Here is a 20,205-nt window from a genome sequence, read left to right on the forward strand (position 1 = left end):
AGGAGCCTTCAGTGTGATAAACCCCAAGTTGTAAACATTAAAACCAGTAGACATGTAGACCCAAATCTCAACTGCTTCTACAAAAACTCTTGGTATTCAGATGTGCTTAAAGAAACCAAACCAGTGCTCTGAGATGCAAGGGAAAGAATGAGACAAGAGAGAAGCATCCCTTCCTTGGACCCCTCCTAGCTCCCAACACTCCTCTGCTGCTTACAGGTGCAGCTGTGAAGAGCTTCTGCCACAGCTTATACCACTGCCTGGTTGTTGGCATGTGCACTTCTGGCCATACTTTTTCCAGAGTTGATATCCTCAACAAGAAGGATCTTTCCCTTGCTGTCCCCCAAATGTGATTTTCAGTTTGAAACAGTAGAAGAATGAAATATAAAATGGCCATAAAAGTAATCCAGGGTTTGAATGTAAGCCTTTACTTGAAAGACTTAGAAATTTCTGTCTTTTCAGTTTGTCATGGAGAAGAAGAGCAAAAGTTGATTTTATTGTTCAGTGTAGGCTCCTAGATGGGACATGGAGGTTTGGGGAAGCAAGGATTACATTTCACAGAGAAGCTTCAAAGGGTGTTATGCTGAGATTTTGCTGGATTATGCTGGATCTTGAATAAAGATGGAGTTTACCATTACTAAAGTGATTTAATTGTTAAAATTGACCAGCAAAAGTGGTGAATCTTTTGTTACTTGGACCTGCTGAAAGAAGCTTTCTAGAAAAGCTTTGGTCCAATTCTAGGGTGAGATCCTGCAGACCATCTATTCAAGAGAGAGCAGATCCCAGCTGCCTGCCTGTGAATTTACATGTGGGATAACTCCAGTCGAATGTTTTGCTCTTTGTACCAAAAGTGACGTACATAGAGTCACGTTTACTCGTGCCAGCTCAATGGAAGTGGAATGCTCTGGGGTCTGAAGCTGCACTGAATCCTTCCCTTTGGGAAAACGCTTAGCTGATCAGGACTCCGGCAGTCACAGACCATGCATTTCCAGAATTTGGGAAAGGCACTAGAGGGTGCTGTGCTGAAGGAGAAGAAACGGGATTTGTATCAGCAGGAAAAACCATCCTGACCTCTGCAAGGTGAAGAACCACTGTCTCCATCTTTTTTCCTCTGAGACCGTGTAGGCCCCTTCCTGCAGTAACAGCCGTGTGCCTTTTTCCTAAAGGAGGGGATCAATAGACACTGGTTTTCCTGAATCTTACACAAACTCACATAAGGAGTGCTGAGATCAGGAGACAAAGAGTGCAGCCTGATGTGTAAATATGAACCTAATGACATTCAAACGGTAAAAGATTGGTTGAACATTATTAAATGCATCTTTTAAAGGCAGGCCCCAGGGCAACCTTGGGTGGGGGACACCAGAAGTGCTTGCCCTGCTGTGTCCCTGTGGCCTGTGACAGGGCTGTCTGAGCAGGACTCCTTCCCCTCCTGAGCTGGTTGGATACAGGCCAGCTTGGATCTAAAAGCTGGGGCTGTGTCATCAGCACTGTAGTGCATGTCGGCCAACAGGCCTGGCAGGATTTATGGGTGCTGGAGGATGGCTCAGAGCAAGTCCAGATCTGTTTAGAAAAGGTTTTTTATGCTGGGGAAGCTCCCGTGGCTCAGTTCCAAGGAGCACAAGTGGTAGGTGAATCCTCAGACAGTACGAGCAGGTGCTGCCATCCAGCAGGAGGTGTGGGGAAGGAAACCAAAGCCCTTGACAAGGGGTGCTTTAGGCACTTGTGTGGTGCCTGGGACAGAACAGATTCACTTCAAATAACAGACACCCAGCACTTAAAATACTGCATTTACATTTCTTGTTTCTCTGAAGGTCAAGATGAGTTACCCTCATTCAACGTATTGGCAGGTGCATTTATTAATGTATATTTTGTTTTCTGTGGGGAGCATCATCTTCTTGGGAACCTGTCTACCACAGAATGGTTTGGGTTGGAAGGGACCACGGCAGGGATGCCATTTACTAGATCGTGTTGCCCAGGGCCCTATCCAACCTGGCCTTGAACACCTCAGGGGACGAGGCAGCCACACTCCAGTGTATCTTCTGTGTATCTTCAGTAAAGAAAATGTAGCAATCCAGGAGGTGTTTAGAGTACCAACAACCCCCCGCTTCCATTTTGTGTTACATCTTCCATTTCAGCAGTTTTCGAACGTTTTACATTCTGAGTCATAAGTGTACATCCAGGGGAAGGAACAAGAACAAAACTCTACCTGCATTTTTTAAAATACATTAGAAAAATCCCAGCAGCGTTCACAAGCTCAGAGGGAAGCTCAGCTGCTACCCCCCTCCTCTTGCTGCATAATTCCCAGTTTGCTTCTGGCTACAGCCTCAGTGGCTACTGTAGGAAAATCCCACCTGTGGAGGAGGCCCTATCTTTTTATTACCAGGCTGTTTAGCCACAGTTAGCTACTCTTTCCATTTTCTTTCCTGTTGCCTTCAGCAGGAATAGGGAGGCTTGAAGAGAGAATCAGATTTTCTGCATTCTGCTAATGTCAGTGAACCTAATACAGTAATAAAAAAATTAAAAGGTGAAGGCAAATCAACAACAACAACAAAGATCATGTAAGAATCTGAACTTTTTGATTGGTCAAGCATCTTGTAAAATTACAGCTTCACCAGCATAAAGGCAGTCATGGTGATTTATGCTGGCTCTTCACAGCTTACGTGTTTCAGCTATCTTGATGACTTTCAGTTGAGATTGTAAGCATTACATTTCCTAACAGTAGAGACATTTGGCTGCTTTTTTTTATTCAAAGTGTAGCTATTCCTGTAGATAGGCACCTTGCTTACAGTAAACAAGTGCCAACATCAGTGTACCAGAACACACAAACTGTAATTTGCACGTCTAGACTTTATTATTACAGCATTTTAGTTGCAATTTATCCCAGACACACAAGTCAATGTAATTTTACACTTCATTATGTCTGCTGCTGTTTTCTCAAACAAAATCAGCATTAAAAAAAAAACCTGCAGAACTTCAGCATTACTAAAACACTCTGGAAATGACAGTAGGTGCCAGTCTGTAGAGCAAAAACCATTTTTCCACAATCCCTCTTCTCACTAGTCACTAGCTGTTCATAACAGGGCTTATGCTATTTTTCAGATTCATGAAATACGAAATTACACGATACTACTATTTATTAATAAATTACTCAAGCAAAAGGTTTTGAGCCTGCAGAGGTAGCCGGTTACACATAAAGGAAAGCAGAAAAGCAATCCACAACCTAATCTGAGTCTGGAGAGACCATAGGCCTTTCCAACTGCTCCAAATTCCTATTATAATATACATATTTAAGTAGATATGTTTGATCATCTTACTGTATTTTTCCCTTCCCAGTATGTGACAGGAGATTAAAGCAGGTCCCAATTATCCCTCATATTGCTTGACAAGCTCACTGTCAATGTGAGTGGTGATCTGGAAGGCTGTCTTCAGTGAGCTCCAGCCACAGCTTTGATATTGCTGACATTTCAGATACAGCGAGCTCAACACAGAGGAACTTGCTGAAGTTACATCAATGCCTTCAATTTATCTGTACTTCCCCGCTCTGTGACCTTCAAAGGACGTTCAATGATTCACATGTAATCTGGCCTTACTGCTCTATTGTTCTGCAAGCCTTGGTGGATTCCCCAGGGAGATTTATGGACAGCTAGCTTCATGGGATGCACATGGCTGTTCCAAAAAAGCCCAAACAAGCCTAATCCCAAAACCCCCACCAACAAAAACTGCCCTGTCTTCTGAACAGTGTTCCCTCCCACAAGTAAGTGGAATTTCTGAAACTCCAAACCTGCATCATGAAGGATGAAGCAATCACAAGGCCAGCTAAGGGTGGTGGTTGAATAATAAATACAAATTAGGCTACTACAGCAGGCCAAGAGAATAAGGAAATTAAAACATTTAATATGGTATTTACTTATTCATGAGGAATAGTAAAAGAAAAAAACAAAACCTTCCAGACTGCCCTGGGCATTATGATGAAAATGCACCTTGTACTGGGAAACTGTTGCAATGTCTGAATGCTTAGAAAGATGTATAAGCTGCAGTCAGGAGAAAACACCATGCCAGTCATTTTCAAATGGGTCTTTCCATAAATTATTTTATTTCTCATTAAATGAGCACAGAGTCATTACCATATTAATAACAGATATGTTTATTATTACATATCCATCAGTGCGGCTTTCAATACCACTTGAAACATGCAAATCGTCCTAAGGACGAATCAGTTTTCCAGTGCTTCTTATTTAATACACAACTGCAAAGCCATATAAATTATTGAGGAGGTATTTGGTTAAGAAATAAAATAAAATAAAACCATACTGCCCATACCATGAATGTATTCCTGCTACAAAGCAAGAGTCTGACAGCATTTACTGAAATTCCTGAATTTCACCCAGAGCTTTTTTGTCTTTTTATTTCTGCATTGCCTACTCATCTCTTGGCTTATGAACAAGAATCAGTCTTTCTTTGTAAGAGGAATTCTCACTCAAAGATTGTACTTAATTTAGAAATGTATCTAGCATCTACAATACTTCAACCAATTATAGTTCAGTAAAAACTACTGATATGCAATAGCTTTTTAGAGGTTTCTTTTGTTTAGTTTTAGGTTTCTACATTTATTGACATGGCAATAATACAATTATCTCAAATTAAGGCACTAAAAGAACAATGTAAAACCAAGTAAAAGTGTTCTAAGAATAATTTACAGTTCAAACAGTGCATATAATTCTTAAATGTTTGTTAACTTAATGTATGTTATCACTTAAAATTGTAAGGCAATACATTATACAGTAATAGGAATGATGTACCCCAAAATATGCTTCCAAACTCGGTGGTTCTTTTTATTGTTAGTTTCTAATGCCTCTAACAATAAAATAATTCGGTATGGCTTGGCAAAAATGCATAGATTAAAGGCAATTGCTTGTTTTCCCCCCTTTACAAACCTGCTGCATCAGTATTTTGTAAAGCATAATGCAAAATATTTAACACTTTGATCCATTCCATAGTGGGTGGTTAGCATTAAGGCTGTAAAGAACTCTGCAGTGAAGGCACTGAAGTTCAAGTGATAAGGCTTCATTTTAAGCTAGTTCTGCAGTCTTCAAGAGCACAACTTAAGAGTCTTGAAAGCAATTGCAGTCCTTCTCACTGAGAAACCTTCCTCTTCTACTCCGTTTCATATGCTCATCTTGACATAAATATCCCCTTCACGGGGTTAACAGTCTTTTTCTTTCACTGGTACGAAGAAAGTTGGCTGCGTTTCATTGTGACTGACAGGCTTTTTTGAAAAAATCCAAAAGGCAGCACCTTTTTTATATACCTAGCTAAGCTTTATTTGCTTTAACTTGCATTACATAGTAATAATTAATCTAATCTACCTTGAGGCAAACCCGCAATTAAACACCCTCAGCGTGCTTTTGTGCCAAAGCAAGGAGGAGACAGTAATAGCAATCTTAACCCTGAAGCCTGTGATAGTTATGTTGAAAGGAACAACAGCCCGTCTGCACTGCTCTGTGTGGTTAAAAAAAGCCCTGTTTCTCTGACTGCATCCCATGAGGTTCCATTAAGCACTGTACATGTGGTTAGCTGGAACAAAAAAGAAAACAGACAATTAACAACAAATATAAAAATTAGCTTTGTAACACTAGTGCGTGTTTGCCAAGAGCCTCAGTGAAGAAAATACTTGATTTTAACAGAATTCTTTTTCACCTGACAAGATACAATACTAAAATCATACCTACATCATCCTCCACAAACTGTTCTCAGTTTCAAACAACATTAAGCAAACACAGAGATCAAACAGATGATAGTATTACTGCAGCTTTACAAGTAAGCAATTAAGAGTCAACAATCATGGGTGTACTCATGGCAAATGCAAGGTGACCCTCTTTCACTTGCAGGACAAGAAAAGGCTCTCTAGGCTAAGAGCACGCACATGCAGTTGCAGAGCTCATCTGATGCACAGACATTTTGCTGGCTGGTTGTTTTCCTCTTCAAACATGCATTAACTTGACCAAGTGCCCAAGTCCAACTGTATTAAAACAAAAGATCTCAGCTGTGCTAATACAATGTGAATAAATCAGCAGACTGGAAGCTATAAAGTGTAGGTTCTGATCTTGAAGCAGTACTGCAAATGCCAGCAAGTTCATCATGAAGTTCTGATTCATTGTCATTAGTGATAGGTTCTTAAAATGCAGAATAGAACTTAGGATGAACTTTGGTATGCAAAGCTCCTTTCAATGGGTCTGAGACACCTCTCCATGAAGTCAATGAAGCACTGCCTACTGACTGCAAAGAAAGGTGGGTCAGACCCTGAATGAAATGTACTGAAAGGTCTTCAAGCATGTGTTCAAGTCTGTATCCATTCAACAAAACAGTTAATGCCTGCTTACATGGTAGGACTCCATCACCGAGGGCAAGTTCTGCTATACTGTCTGACAAGAGAACAATTTTCAGATACTCAGTAAAAGCCAGATATGTATATCCCATAAAAAAATCATTGCTGCTTCTCTTATTCCCACACCTAGGTAAAGTGGTGAGGGAGGAGGAGAACTGCAGGATGCATGAGTCTACAGAGGCTGATCCAATAACTGACTGCCTCCTGAGAGGAAAAAAGCCTGGTGTTCCTCTGCTTTATCCCTGACCCCAGCAGAGCATCCTCCAACTTACCTGTCCTCAGCTTTGGCCCTCACTGCACTTCTCGGTGCACTGATCTACTCACTAGCTTGGCACAGTTAGTCTACATTTTTTTGACAGTCAGGAAACTGAATTGTGTACTTTCATGGAAGGGTCCAAAATGGACCATTTTGAACACTTATCTAGGATCCAAGGACAGAAAAGAAGGAAAAGAAGACACAGAGGGAAAATCCCCCCCTTTAAGTAGCAACAGGCTGTCAAATCAGCTCAGCTACTGTGCTGAGCTACAAGTTAACTGTTCAGTATATAAGCTACACTGTGAATTTATTTAATAAGCCAAATTTAAATATTGGTACATTAGAAAGGAATTTTTCTAAAATAAATCCATCATCTCTTCTTTTTAAACACATAGGACAGAATATGAAGTGGTATCAGGGCACAGGCTGAGCACAGTCCATCAGAGCAGTACTTGTCCAGTTCACAGATACAACTCACAAAAAATTTGTCTGAGGAAACCACAAAAATGTCCACAGTGTAATTGCCAGAATGAAGAGTTCCAGCCTGGCCTTTTTCTAATGCTTCTTTGCTCAATGGAACTCTGAATCTTTTCATTGTTGGCTCTCACTGCTCTGCAGGTGCCATGCAGGCCTCACTGCACTCCAGTCAACCCAGTGCCAGCTGTCAGATGGGGACAGAGTGTCACAAAGACACCCAGGGAGCCCCTCCAAGGGCCCCACCTGCCTCCTGTAGACATCTCCAGGCACCACAACAGGCAGGAGCACACACACACCCAGCACCCCTGTGCCTCTCTAAATGGCTTATGCTCAACAGGACTCTTTCTCCCCAATCAGTAACTACAATATACAGCATTAAAACAGAGTTTCTTGTAATTAATTACATGTTCTAGAAGCTCTGTCAGTATTTGATATCATCAAGAAGGAAGATATCAGTTATGTCATCAAGTTCACTGATGGATTTGGGGTCAGTCTAGAAGAGTCATGTAAATGTTAACTGTTTGATCCATGTCACAGCTTGTCAGATAAATTCAAGAAGCTAAAGAAGTAAGACATCATGCAGGTATTAACTTCTGAATTGACAGAAAACCTAAGAGCTTTATTTCTTCCTAAGAACTTGGAAGATCTCCTTGAGTGATAGAAAAAGGTGTGAGCAGAGGTTGTACACCAGGGCAGCTGGAAAAAACGCAAGGCTGCAGTATTTGGAACAGCTGATCTGACCTAACATCCACTTGTGCAAGACCATCACCATCATCCTTCCTCCTTTTGTTCTTGAGGCTCTGCCCCAAACCTCTGTAACTTCTGAACCCAACAGAAAATCACAAGCTTTTCTTTTGTGGAGTTAGGGTTGGATTGTATTTGTTGTCATGCTTTGGGTTTTTTGGCTTTCCTTTAGGCAAAACATTCCTGGATTAATTTTCTGCTGAAAAATAGATCAGCTCACTCTGGTAATCTGTGAAGCATGAACTGACACAAGATAAAGCTCAGGAATGTGCAGCTGTCCTCCTTCTGGTGCTGGGGAGCTATTAGACTCCTTGTATCTTTAGGATCTTAAAAACAGAGTTTTAATAATGGTGTTTCTCATTTTTTAAAGTAGTTCGACTCCCTAGTTGTGCATTTCTGTGATTCTGTAACACTCTTAACAGGACAATGCCAACAGGATTAATAACAGCAATAGCCTGGGTAACTGATGTCCCCAAATATACCCATTCCTTTAACAGTTACTGTAAACTTTCAAATATCCCAATCTGTTCCTTCTATAACAGATTTGTTGCACACTTATCCTTGCTAAAGGTAACTTCAAACCAGGGCTTCTATCAAGAGAGAGTGAAAAAGAATCAATTAATACATTTAAGAAAATGGATTTTTCTCACATAAGAACATGCAAGAAAGCTGGTTATTACAGCTACCAGAGTACCTCTCAAGGAAAAATGGAGAGCATACTCAGAATCAATTTTAAGAGTTTTTGGAAGAAAAAGTCTACAGCTCTAAACATCTAAATGTGAAATAAAGAAGTATGGGATTATCTTGAAGGCCTTCACTGAATATATTATGATCTCAAAACTATGATCCCTGGGAGTGTTCAAGGCCTGGCTAGACAGGGCCCTGAGCAACCTGACCCACCCTGGCAGAGTGGGCTGGAACTAGATGATCCTTAAGGTCCCTTCCCACCCAAACCATTCTATCATCACTTATGTTTTAGGACGGAATTCTTGGGAACAAGAAAATCAATGCCCCTTTTGTCTTTCATATTTTTTCCTCATCTGTTCCCTTCAAGGAGGATGTTTCATGATATACCCCATGTCTCCTAATACAATAATGTAAGGAGACATGGGGTATAACATATAATAAAGGTCTGCTCCCATTGCATTTATTGCCAGGAATGTTTGGTAGCCCTGCCAATCTGGGAAGACTCTTTCCTTACTGAGACACTAGTTTCTACTCCATGCTGTCAATTCATTCAGTTATTTGGGGAGAAAACAACACATATACTGTATCAGGAAGCTAATAAAGGTTAAAATCAGATTACAGCAACCTAAGCATTAAAAAAGCGTATTTTACATCATGTCCTGGTTAATGCACAAGGTCACAAATAGTTTACAAATACAACTGCTGGGACAGAAGATAACTGGGAATGAGTTAGCAGGCAGGAAGAACAGAATTAATACTTATCTGGCCTCACAACAAAAGAATTGGCCTAACAACAGACAGAATCTGTAAATTTCTCATTTCAGCCCCTTCTGCAGAAGACTTCTAGCATAGGCAAGCTCTGAGTCAATCCATGGATGGGATGACTTTGGATCACCCTTGCTGCTAAATGCCATTACTGACATATCCACTGAGCCTTGCCTTCACACAGGAATAGAATGAAAGCAGCTCCCTCCCAAGCATTGGCAGGCCAGGTACTACCTCCATGGAACCTTCCCAAATGTGAAGAGCTGATAAATTTGCCATAATAACAGGAAAATTCTGCTCCTTCCTTTGGAATTTGAGCTAAGTATCAGCACCTCAACAGCCATAACTATGGAATTATTTCACAAGTAGGACTTATAAACAGAGGGTTTTTTAGCCAAGAAGTTCTGTAGTTTTTGTAGCTTATTTCTCACCTAGTTTTTCCAGAAGTATTTTTAACAGCTTTTCGGAATGACTGGTTTGCTGAGGATCTTGTAGACAAAGTTCTAGGAGAAGCACGAACAAAAGTAGATGGTGGTGTCTTAGGGATCTTCTTTACTAAATGTGTCACCCACTTCTTCTGTTCATCTTGACAGGATGCCAACAAGAGCATATCTCTTGCTGAAGTTACATCATAACTCACTACAAGGAAAAAGGAGGAAGATGATTCAGTGAAAACCCAGGCTCCTTTTCAAAGTAAGAGTTATGATGTACCAACTGTGCCACTGGAAGGAACAATGGAACCTATACACATTCTTGTATTGCATTTGTTTATATATTTTTGGAAAACAGCAAACAGCAGGGAGGATTATGAATATAATGTTTTTCACGATTTGTCATTCTGCATTAAGATTCTTGAGTCTAACATGAGCATTCGAGAAATGAAAAACTTACACTAATTGCAATTTTAATAAGCTGGGAAGTTGTGTGAGTGCCTTGTGGCCAAGTTCCAGAGTACATACCCTGAATGCTCCACTTCACAGCAGCACAGAGGAGAAACTTTTCCTCCACTCTGTGAGGTGGCTGAAGAACCACTCTGCAAGGTCTCAGCATCTCAGCAGAGCTTGGTGGTGCAGCCACTGCAATTGTCCCTAGCATAAGTGCAGAGGGAATAGTGAGGGCACCAAGGAGCTGCCCAGTACTTGGGAACAAACCTCTAGGGAACCTTGTGCTCTCAGGGCCCTCAGCAGAGCTCCATCAGCTACACCACAGACCAGCCTACAGAGGCTTGCCACAGCTGCCTGTTCATAAGCACTGTAATAGCCTATTGCTTTAATAGCAACTCCCACATCTAAAATCACTTCAGTTTTAAGTTTAATTTTAAACTGAAGTGCTTTTATTCACCTCCAGTAGTTCAGCAGGTTTGGCTTAACCACATGGAGAATAGAGAACAGAAAAAAACCATGAGTATACCTTTGCATGGTGCAATTAATTCCTCCTTTTTATCCAAGTGGTCTCTGTGGCACTTCACATGGCATCTTCGACATTCTAGGGCAGCAGGGGGTTTAAAGACATGCCAGAGAGGTTTGGCACAGGCCTCACAGTTGGCTGGAAAGTGGTATAACGTGGGAATAAATTCATGGCCTTTGTGATTTAGAAAATTTGTCTTCTCTGCCGGCTGTACTGGTTCTACCTCCAAATCCTTCCTGCATTCCCCCTCATTAGCATAGAGAATCTGAAAAAGAACACTGCTGTGTTACTGTTGAAGCACTAAGTACTTTTACATCCTCTTCAAAGAAGCCACCACTTTTTCAAGAGAGTTAAATAGACAGGAGAATATATTTCTTTTTACCTGGAATATTTTAGGAATTTCTTCAGTTTCGGCTCTATATACATCTCCTTGAGTTACAGGCCGGACATGAAACAGCTTACTAGATTAGAAGAAACATGAATCAGAAAATGCTAAAAAGTTATGTATGGTTCAGAACAATTACCAAACTGCTTTGAAGTTCTCAGAAATTATGCAAGCAACACGACCTACTTCAACACTGCAATATGGTTTTGGGAACTAATTCATAAACCATACAGATTTTGTCTACCCACATAAGATCAAAATACTTCACAGCATAGAAAGAGGATTATCTTACAAGGGATTCAAGATCCATCACAGTAAATTTACTTAAGATAAAGGCATTAAAATACTTCCTCAAAACACTAGGAAAACCTGGATGAAAGTAACCATATTAAGCAGAATACTATCCAGTAGTTTTTTACTAAACCACATTGATGAACAATCTATGCCAAAACACCACAAAAGGAAATCTGGGGCACCAGCTGTTGAAAAAACTATTTAAATTGTAACAAACATCATGTGAGTCAAGACTCTAAGTCCACCTCTCCCAAGATCCTGTTTTCAACAGTGGCTGTAGCAGATGTTTATGAAAACAGAGTACAAAACTGTTCTAAGGAAAAATAACTCCTTTCCTGGTTATGAGCAATTGGCAGCTGAAGCACTTCCTGAGTTTGAGAGTCCTTCCAGACCACTGTAGTCCTTGATACATCTATTCATGAATTCTAAAAGCTTTTTTCAATTACTATTCTGTAAGATCCCATAATGTCAATCAGCTGTTCAAACATCACAGTCATGTACCAGTGAGGGGCTTCAGTGATATTTGATACCATTTTCCTCATGTATAACCAATGTAAGGGAATCACAATTAATATATTTTACCACTTCAAACAGAAAACAGCTGGAAAAATTAGAAATGCTTTGGACTAGAACAGCAATGATCCTTTCTCTTTTTCTCTAACTTATAGCAATCACAGGACAAAGAGCAAGTACTGTCAAAGTTCTGTTAATGGTACACTAAAATACAGATAGACATTTTCCAACTAGTATGGGAAATTAAAAATTATTTATGGTATTTTTATTTCAAGCTTCTGGATTTGCTATCTGCTATTTCACACACAACACTCTTTTGTCAATTTGTATCCAAAACTAACAATGACTTTACTTACTCTATATCTAGTACCATAGATGGATTAGACTGGTCCTTGTCCTTTTCATCATTGTAGAACAGTATCTTTTTACTGCTCACCACCACATACTGTGGAAAGAAAGGGTAAAACAGTTGAAATTGAATTTAAAAAGCAATTATTTATCCTCATATACTCCCACATGCACATAAAATGCCAGAGTAAATGAAAGGTTTCAATTAACATCAGGAGATATTCAAATCATCCTGAAGGCAGCTACACTACAGACAGCTGTGCTGTGCTACAGTTGCAGTGACTGTATTGTCCCTGGATCACTAAAATGCTTGTGATGACTCTGCAAGTCCATCTGTACACAAACTCACAAATTTCAGTTGCCACTGGCAGGTCACTAGGAAATTTCCTGCATCACTGAATGTGACACAAAGCAAAAGCTATCACTTATTGATAAGGTTGTAAAAAACTTCTCTAGTTCTACAGGCCTGCAGGATTCACTGGTACTTCACACCAAACTGCTGGTAGGCTAAAACAGAGTCCCATGGCTCCTGCTATTTCCTAGACTCCCAATTTAATGGACTGGTAAAATAAAGAGCCCAAATGAATCAGCAGAAACAGAGGTCTGGTACTCATAAATACACTGAGATAGTGAAGAACAAACACCTCTAACCTAAGCCCGTCCCAGTAAGTTCAAGTCTGGAATTCACTGCCTGCTGCTGTTCACTGGGAGTTGCTAGTCTAACATCTTTGCTGGAACTGTCCACAAGCATAAGTTCAGTGACAGCTGTGGCTGCTCCCTCCCCTGTAGTTTCAAATGTTTTAGAAGGAACTGTAAGATATAAGATACTAAGGAGGATTAAAAGGAGAGAAACTGGCAGCTCTGTCTACACTGATCTTCAGATTCATGTATAATATAACCCAGAAGGACAGAAAAGCATGAGAGTGAGTGCACCAATAGTTCATCTTGAGTCCAAGTACTGGCAGGTAACTGGATGGGTTTCTGCACAATGCAGATACTGATAATTTGAATAAATGTCTACTCCATCTACAAAGGGAGGTTTCAACCTCATTTTACACAGCATTGAAGCTGACCTCAAAATCTGAGTATGAAAGTCACCTTAAGTTTATACAACAGCATTTTTAAAATGTGCTGTGCAAGGTGTGAGCTACAGTTGTAAATCTCAATTACTGAAATGCATCTAAAAAAAGCCACGAAAGGGCATTTTGTCACCATTCCTTAATAGAAAGCCTGATCAGCTTCAGTAAGCACTAAGTGTGAACCTCTTGTGATTTTTCCCATTGAAGAAAAAGATTGTACTTCAATTCCTTTATCCACTCCAATAGAAAACTAATGCCTTTTTCATCTTTGAAGTGTGCACCTTCACCTTTCAGAGATAAGAGCAAGCCCTTCAGATGACAACCATCACAAATGCAAATTCTGGCTGTAAAGGAATTCAATTGTCACACTATAGATAAGCCTTGGTGAAAGAACAACCTAACCTCACAAAAAAAGTTATGTACAACAGCGTCAATATCCTGTTGTGAACATATAAAAAAATATTCTGACAGTAGTTCTGTTCTACAATGGTTTTTGAAGGATATTTTATCCCCTTCACTGGGGATGAAATGAAGCTCCAGATAAAAGTAAGGGTAATCAATTTCAGTGCTAGCTTTAGGTGTAACAAATGTTTATTCTCAAGTAAGTTTTCCACACTCACCCCCTTCTAACTTAGGCTAAATAAGTCAGAGGGCACTGGGCAAAAACATCAGTACTACTGACATTTGAGACAGAAATGCAGCAGCTCAAGTTGTAACAACTCAGGCATCAATCCAATTACACTCGTAATATGATTTTGCTTTTCCTTTAATTTAATCTGGGCGTGCCTATATTTGAGGTTGCATATACCTCTCACTTTCACAAAACTGAAACTGCAGGAGAATTAGGAAGAGAAGCACCTGAGGAGGCTGACCACCTGCCAGCTTGTTTCAGCTACAACAGCAGCTGAAACAAGTGCAGTTCAGTTCCAACAGCAGCTGAAATAAGTGCAGTTCAGTTCAGGCAACAGAAGCACATCTGAGTGAACACAGTCCCTCACTACTGTGACTCACTGATATGAGCCTCAGCTAGTTAAGGAACCTTATCAGTACAATTTATTTCATGACTGAGCCATCCATCTGCAGCTCAAATTCCTCCCAAGTGTGAGCACATTCAAACTAGGGAAGTGTTGGAAAGGAATGGATTAACTGCCTAAAATATCTTGAGGCAAGTAAATATGCCTATACTGGACATGCCTGAAGAAATTCTGATAGTCTTTCACTGGAGAAGCTGCATTTATCAGCAGTTTAGAATTTCATTTGTCAGAGAATGCAAAAATAATCTCCATTTTTACAAAACAACCACAAAAGGGTACTTAGAAGCATCCTGACTGAAAAATGACACAGTATTTTATATAATCCAGAACAGAACAAAGCTACCTCATTTGTGCCAGGCATCATCAATTCTATAACAAGAGGATTCAAGCAGCCCTAACAACCAAACAGACCTACAGGAACATCTGCTATTTGGTTTTGCTCCTGGTGGTGAACACCTTTTTTGTGGGTAAAGCACCATCTCTTTCTGTATACTTTTGCTATTAATATTGCTGGTTTCATTGTGCTTGTCTTAGTCCTGCTTTGTGCTTTTAGTAAACTGTTAAGCCATAAATTCTGCTTTTGTTTCTCCCTTACTCAAAGGGGTGGGGGAAAGGGGACTGGCCATTAGTTGAAATAGGGCAGAACTTATCACTCACTCCCAGCAAGCCAGAATAGGCGGTGGTTTTAACTTACAGACAAATCACCACGGTCTGATATTGATGTAAAAATAGGCAGGTCTGGAACTCCAACACTTGGAGTGTATAAAGAAGGCCACGGAAGCCCACTGAAAATAGCAGTACTAAAGAAGGAGCACAGCAGCTAAAGACTCAATACAAACCCTCAAGTGCTTCTCTGACAGGAATGAATCCCTTCTCCTTTAAATTTTATAGGAATCATTTCCGGCTGTTGTAGAATGTGAATATAAATAGAAGCATTTAAGAAATACCTTTCAACAAGAATTAGGAAGTTACTTCAAAAGTGTGATTAATAACTCAGTAGTTCCCAGTAGCAGTCTTTGAATATAAAGATGAAGGAAAAGAAACTGTTTAATACAATTAGCTTTTAAAACTGAAAAAAATTCTAGAGACCATGTTCACTTTTGCATTTAGTTGTTCTAAAAGATGATAAAAGGGGTGGAACTGAAAAGCCAGAAAAGATAATCAGAAACTGGTTCTAGGTATCTCAATTTGAATATTGGATGTTTCAAGAAACAGATCATAACCTTTGCAGAGGCACAACAAGATTGCTTTGCTTGGAGTAGGAATTCTGTCACAGAGATCCCATTTCTGAGAGCACATCAGTTATTTTTAAGAGAAACCTATCATTTTAAAGGTAAGGGAGACAGAAACATCCTTGGAAATCATATGCAGCAAGTTAGAGAGTGATGCACTCTTCCATGACCTTCAGAACATTTAAGTGTCGTATTCCCTACTCTGTGCTGCCAAGTTGCACAAAGAGGTTCTTTTTCAGTAATAGAATTATAAAGATGCTTACTCAAAGAAGAAATGTGATTTTTAATGGTTCCAAGATGTAAAGCATTGTAAAGCATTTCCTCCCCTCTTGCAAATTTGCACAATGTCATTACTAAAGGTTTCATACTGAACTTGAATTTTCTTGGGGTATTTTTTCTTCAATAATGTACATACACTAAAGTACTCTTAATTATTTTGTTTGTTTCTTAAATACGAGTTGTAAAACCAATTCACCACATGCCTAGAAACTTTTCCAAGGAAACTGAGGAAGAAAGAAAAAAAGGCATCTGTACCTGTTTCTTCCAGCCATGCCGCCTTATATTTCCTTTGTTTGGTACTGAAAGCCAACCTTCAAGTCTTGATTCTGGTTTTAAAAAATGCATATTTAATAATTTTGTGTATTTATAATAATAAAGCAGAATAGCACAAAAGCAAACTACCACTAGAAAGGAGGATGTACTACATGCAGTAATGGGCAATTACCTATTCAGCAATGCAGAATAAAAAGCACAGCTAAATAAAATGAAGATATAAGCATTTAATTCATGCTTCATCACAAGCCAACATCTGATTACACAGTTACTGCACAATAAAAGTAAAGCTGTTTTCCTTGATGCCAACATCTAACACTGTATGTAAATAGTTTGCAAAGAGCCAGGCAGGAAAGACTTTGCTTTGAAAATTTATTACAGTTTAAATTAGGAGATTTTCAATGTAAACATAATTTAACATTCAGAGGGGCTGTATGAAAATACTCAGCAGGAAGATGCAGAAAGTAAAATAAATCAGATCCACATTTTCCACAGGAAACAAAAAAAGGAGAGACAGCACAAGAGCAAGCAAAGCTACATGGGTGTCCCATTACTCACAGAAGATAAGCATAGGAGATAATTAAATAAGGAATGCAGGAAGAATCAACTAGATATAAAGAATAAGAGACAAGTGTTTTACTCAAATTTTCAGTGAAAAAATATCCAAAGAGAAATGTAATACCCTATTTTCCCACCATTAAATTACTGAAATAATTTAGCATGATACAAAAAAGGGCCACAGGAAGAGTAGCACTCTGCCTAATGTGGACTGTTGATTTAGAAAGCCCTTCCAGCTAACTGAGAGTGGCTTCTAAAATTTAAAATTATGAAGCAAGGTTATAGTAGCACTGAAAACTTCAAAAACTTTAAGTTAAAATTTTCTAAAACATTCTCCACAGCTATTTATGTCCTGAGGAGCTACTGGTTCCTTTTGTCCTTCCAGAATGACTCTTTGTGAGGTGTAACCCAGCAAGTTCTGAAATGCATTCAGATGTACGAAAGTTACTGTCCATATGCTTAGCTATACAGAATTACAATGGGACTGACAGCCTAGCAAGGCATTATAATGATGCACATAAAAGCCCTTCCCACATTAGCCTTACAGCAGGCAATAGTTAGAAATGGACTACACTTAGGTATATGGAATCATTTCCCATCATTTCTCCACAGAGAATGGCTTCAAAACACTGGAGGGCCACTGAACTACTGAGATCAACTGGAAGAAAAGCATGTTAGCAGAACTCATTCCTGCAAGAAAACTTCCCAGAAAAATGAAGGAAATTTGTACCTCCCTGCCTTCTCACATCTGCATAAGAACTGTGGGGACTGGGGGGCAAGGGTCCCCAAACCCCCCAACCCTACCTCCTCTGCTATCCCAGACTCTCCCCAGTTACTGATATTCAGCAGCTTTGGAAAAGAAAACCTATTTTCTTCACGTCTACAGGCCTCACAGATATGTTTACCTTGTTTTGAACACTTTGATTAATTTTTACATTAAGAGAAGATTCTTCCATTTTTAGAAATTACAGAAACATCCTAGAACTCAGGTTTTCATTGCAAAACAAAGTGATAAATTGCTAATAAAAAACAAAGTATGGAAAACTGTCATTCAAAAGGAATATAGGAAGGATGACTTGTTAAAAAAAGAAAAGAAAGCTTCTGTTGAAATTGTGGCATATGAAAATCTAGAAAGATCCAATGATGATGAATTTTAAAAGATGCTTATAGGGACAGTATAAGTTTTTCTAGGTTTCCTTCTACTTCAGCATGTTCTGAAAACAATTTCAAAAGAAGTAGGAAGTAAATGAGGTATTTCAAATGAATCTGTCGACATTCTTTTCTGTCTACAACAAATCTATTTTAGGGAGCAAATTCTATTTTAATAAGAGACGATTTCTGAGCTGTGAATAACATCTTGCAGTTGGTAACAGTTTCTGACCATCTTTTCAACAAAGCTAAAATTTGGCTGGAACCAAATGTACTCTTGAAAGGGTAGATGAGCTCCTTCATTCCAACCTCACCACAAAGGTTCCTCTCAAGTAATATTTATAGTGCATTTTCATTTCTCTTGACAGACTTAGCATAACTGCAAATGCTCATCTGGCCATTTCACAAATATTTGATCCAGAAGACTAATATTTATGAGTGTTCTGATTAAATATGGGCTATCTAGACTTTAAAAAAGAATCTTCCATTACTGTCTTTAAAAATAGGCTCAAAACTATTGCCCGACAACTCCCCTGTATTTTGGAAAAAACACCAGAATTGATACCTCTTATTTGCAATGCAGAAAGTCTAAGATAGGCCTCAAAAATATCTGATGGTTAGCTGGATCTGAATAGGATATGAAGAAAGAATTCCATAAAAGCTACAGATCTTGTAGTTATCTCTGAATATATTTTAAATTTAGATTTCCATTCCAAACATCTTCATGGCTAGTATCCAGACTACCAGGGTTCATAGGGATTCAGTATGATAGGAGTGCTAACAGTAAGACTTCAATAAAATCACACAAGATAACCATGACTGTATGTGTTTATGAGACTTTGTTGCTCTGGAGCTAAGTAATGTGGGTGCTTTCAGGAACAGCAGAGCATCTCTTCCCAATGCTCAAGAATTCCTACTCCTAAGAGTCTCCCACAGCAACCAAAAACCTGTAGATACTATCTTGCTAATTCTTTCCATTCTTCCAATTTGGATTTTTCCTTTTGCAGATTGTCCTACTATAATTTCATGTGGATTGCACCAAGGATTTCTGACTGGATCTCTCTTTGGGGTTTATTCAGGTTTATTCAGGCTGCTTCAGGAAGTCTTATCTGAGTCCAATAAAACTGCTGCTTAAGTGCCCCACACATTTATTATTCCATCCTATCTTTGTGCAAAACATGACAACATATGCTGTAAAATATTATGTGCTGCAGCTAAACCTGTAGGGCAGCTTAATTGCTTAAATGATCTTGCCAATCAGATGAAAAGGAGCAATCACAACAGGCTAAGTGCCCTGTAACAATCAGGAGAAAAAACCCTCACGTTTCTGATCATGTTCCGTCTTGGCAAAAAGGAATTCTGTTTACAATCATGCAAGTATAAAGACTCCCTAAATCCAGCCAGGAGGAAGTCATTCCAAAGGCATAATTTAAAAGCAAATACCTCAGTTGTTTCAGCAAGGACTCTGTTAACACTGGGGACACCAACCAAGATATGAGCTGCTATCTGAATCAATAATCAGGAGTGAGAGTTACAAAACATGCCTAGAACTGAATACAAGGAAAAAATTTCATCCACATAATCTTTCCCATGTAAGTGAGCAAGAGCCTGAGAATAGCCTGGATTGTGTAAAGGGGCCAATCCCCACCGTGGGAGAGGATAATTTGTCCTAGCAGCTACCAAAATTTGAGGGAATATTTAAGCCAGTGGCAGACAGAAAATAGCTCCAAGAGAAATGCAGCTGTAAAGTGTGTTACCATGTGATTTCTCTGTGTCTGTTTCTGAATAGAGATTTTTTTTTTCCTTAAAATTTTATAAGTATAAAATTTTTTCTCAATTAAATCAAAAACTGCCCATTGCCAGAATCATGACCATGGAATCATTCTTTTATATATGCTTCTATTATTTTGTATCTTTATTTTTTACCCTGGTGATGTTTTTATTTTGACAGGGAAATGAATAAATCATACTATAATTACTTATTATAAAATTCAGCCATTTATTTGCTAAAAAAATATTTAATTGAGTCTTTGCCCTTAGAACTGGTGCACCAGCTATTGACCACTCATCACATCCAGCCCTTAAAAACAAGATGCTATTCAAGGTGCTCTGAAGGAATGGCCATGTTTCAGCTGTGGGAGTGATGGGAACTTGGCACACAGTTGAAGACAATCAACATCATACAACAAAACTGTAGCAAATGAGCTGCTGTAATAAGTCACCTTCTGGTTTGTACACTAATTACCTGGTTGGCAGGAAAAAACCTATGTGCTGGATAATTTCCTCTTTCTGTGGCATGGGCTATTTATATTCTGAAGTCTGGCTGGGTTCTTTGTCATCTTT

The 20,205-nt window shown here is 39.2% G+C and overlaps 1 protein-coding gene across 2 annotated transcripts in view; it reads right to left on the bottom strand.

Moving 5' to 3' along the window:
* Nucleotides 1–4,067: 4,067 nt before the first annotated feature.
* The window catches only part of ROCK1 (Rho associated coiled-coil containing protein kinase 1), an 83,774-nt gene continuing 67,636 nt past the window's right edge, over nucleotides 4,068–20,205 (bottom strand). Inside the window, exons 28-34 of one of the 2 annotated variants that reach the window (XM_064705949.1) lie at nucleotides 16,138–16,208; nucleotides 12,267–12,355; nucleotides 11,101–11,179; nucleotides 10,722–10,983; nucleotides 9,743–9,950; nucleotides 6,378–6,419; nucleotides 4,068–5,571 (exon numbers count right to left, since the gene is read on the bottom strand). In XM_064705949.1, coding sequence (XP_064562019.1) covers nucleotides 6,392–6,419; nucleotides 9,743–9,950; nucleotides 10,722–10,983; nucleotides 11,101–11,179; nucleotides 12,267–12,355; nucleotides 16,138–16,208 — 737 coding nt within the window. In that variant the 3' untranslated portion in view covers nucleotides 4,068–5,571; nucleotides 6,378–6,391. The remainder of the gene's footprint in view (nucleotides 5,572–6,377; nucleotides 6,420–9,742; nucleotides 9,951–10,721; nucleotides 10,984–11,100; nucleotides 11,180–12,266; nucleotides 12,356–16,137; nucleotides 16,209–20,205) is intronic. The other variant, XM_064705950.1, reaches the window with a different exon arrangement.

This window comes from Zonotrichia leucophrys, chromosome 2 (genome assembly GCF_028769735.1).
Source record: "Zonotrichia leucophrys gambelii isolate GWCS_2022_RI chromosome 2, RI_Zleu_2.0, whole genome shotgun sequence".
Classification (NCBI taxonomy): Eukaryota; Metazoa; Chordata; class Aves; order Passeriformes; family Passerellidae; genus Zonotrichia; species Zonotrichia leucophrys.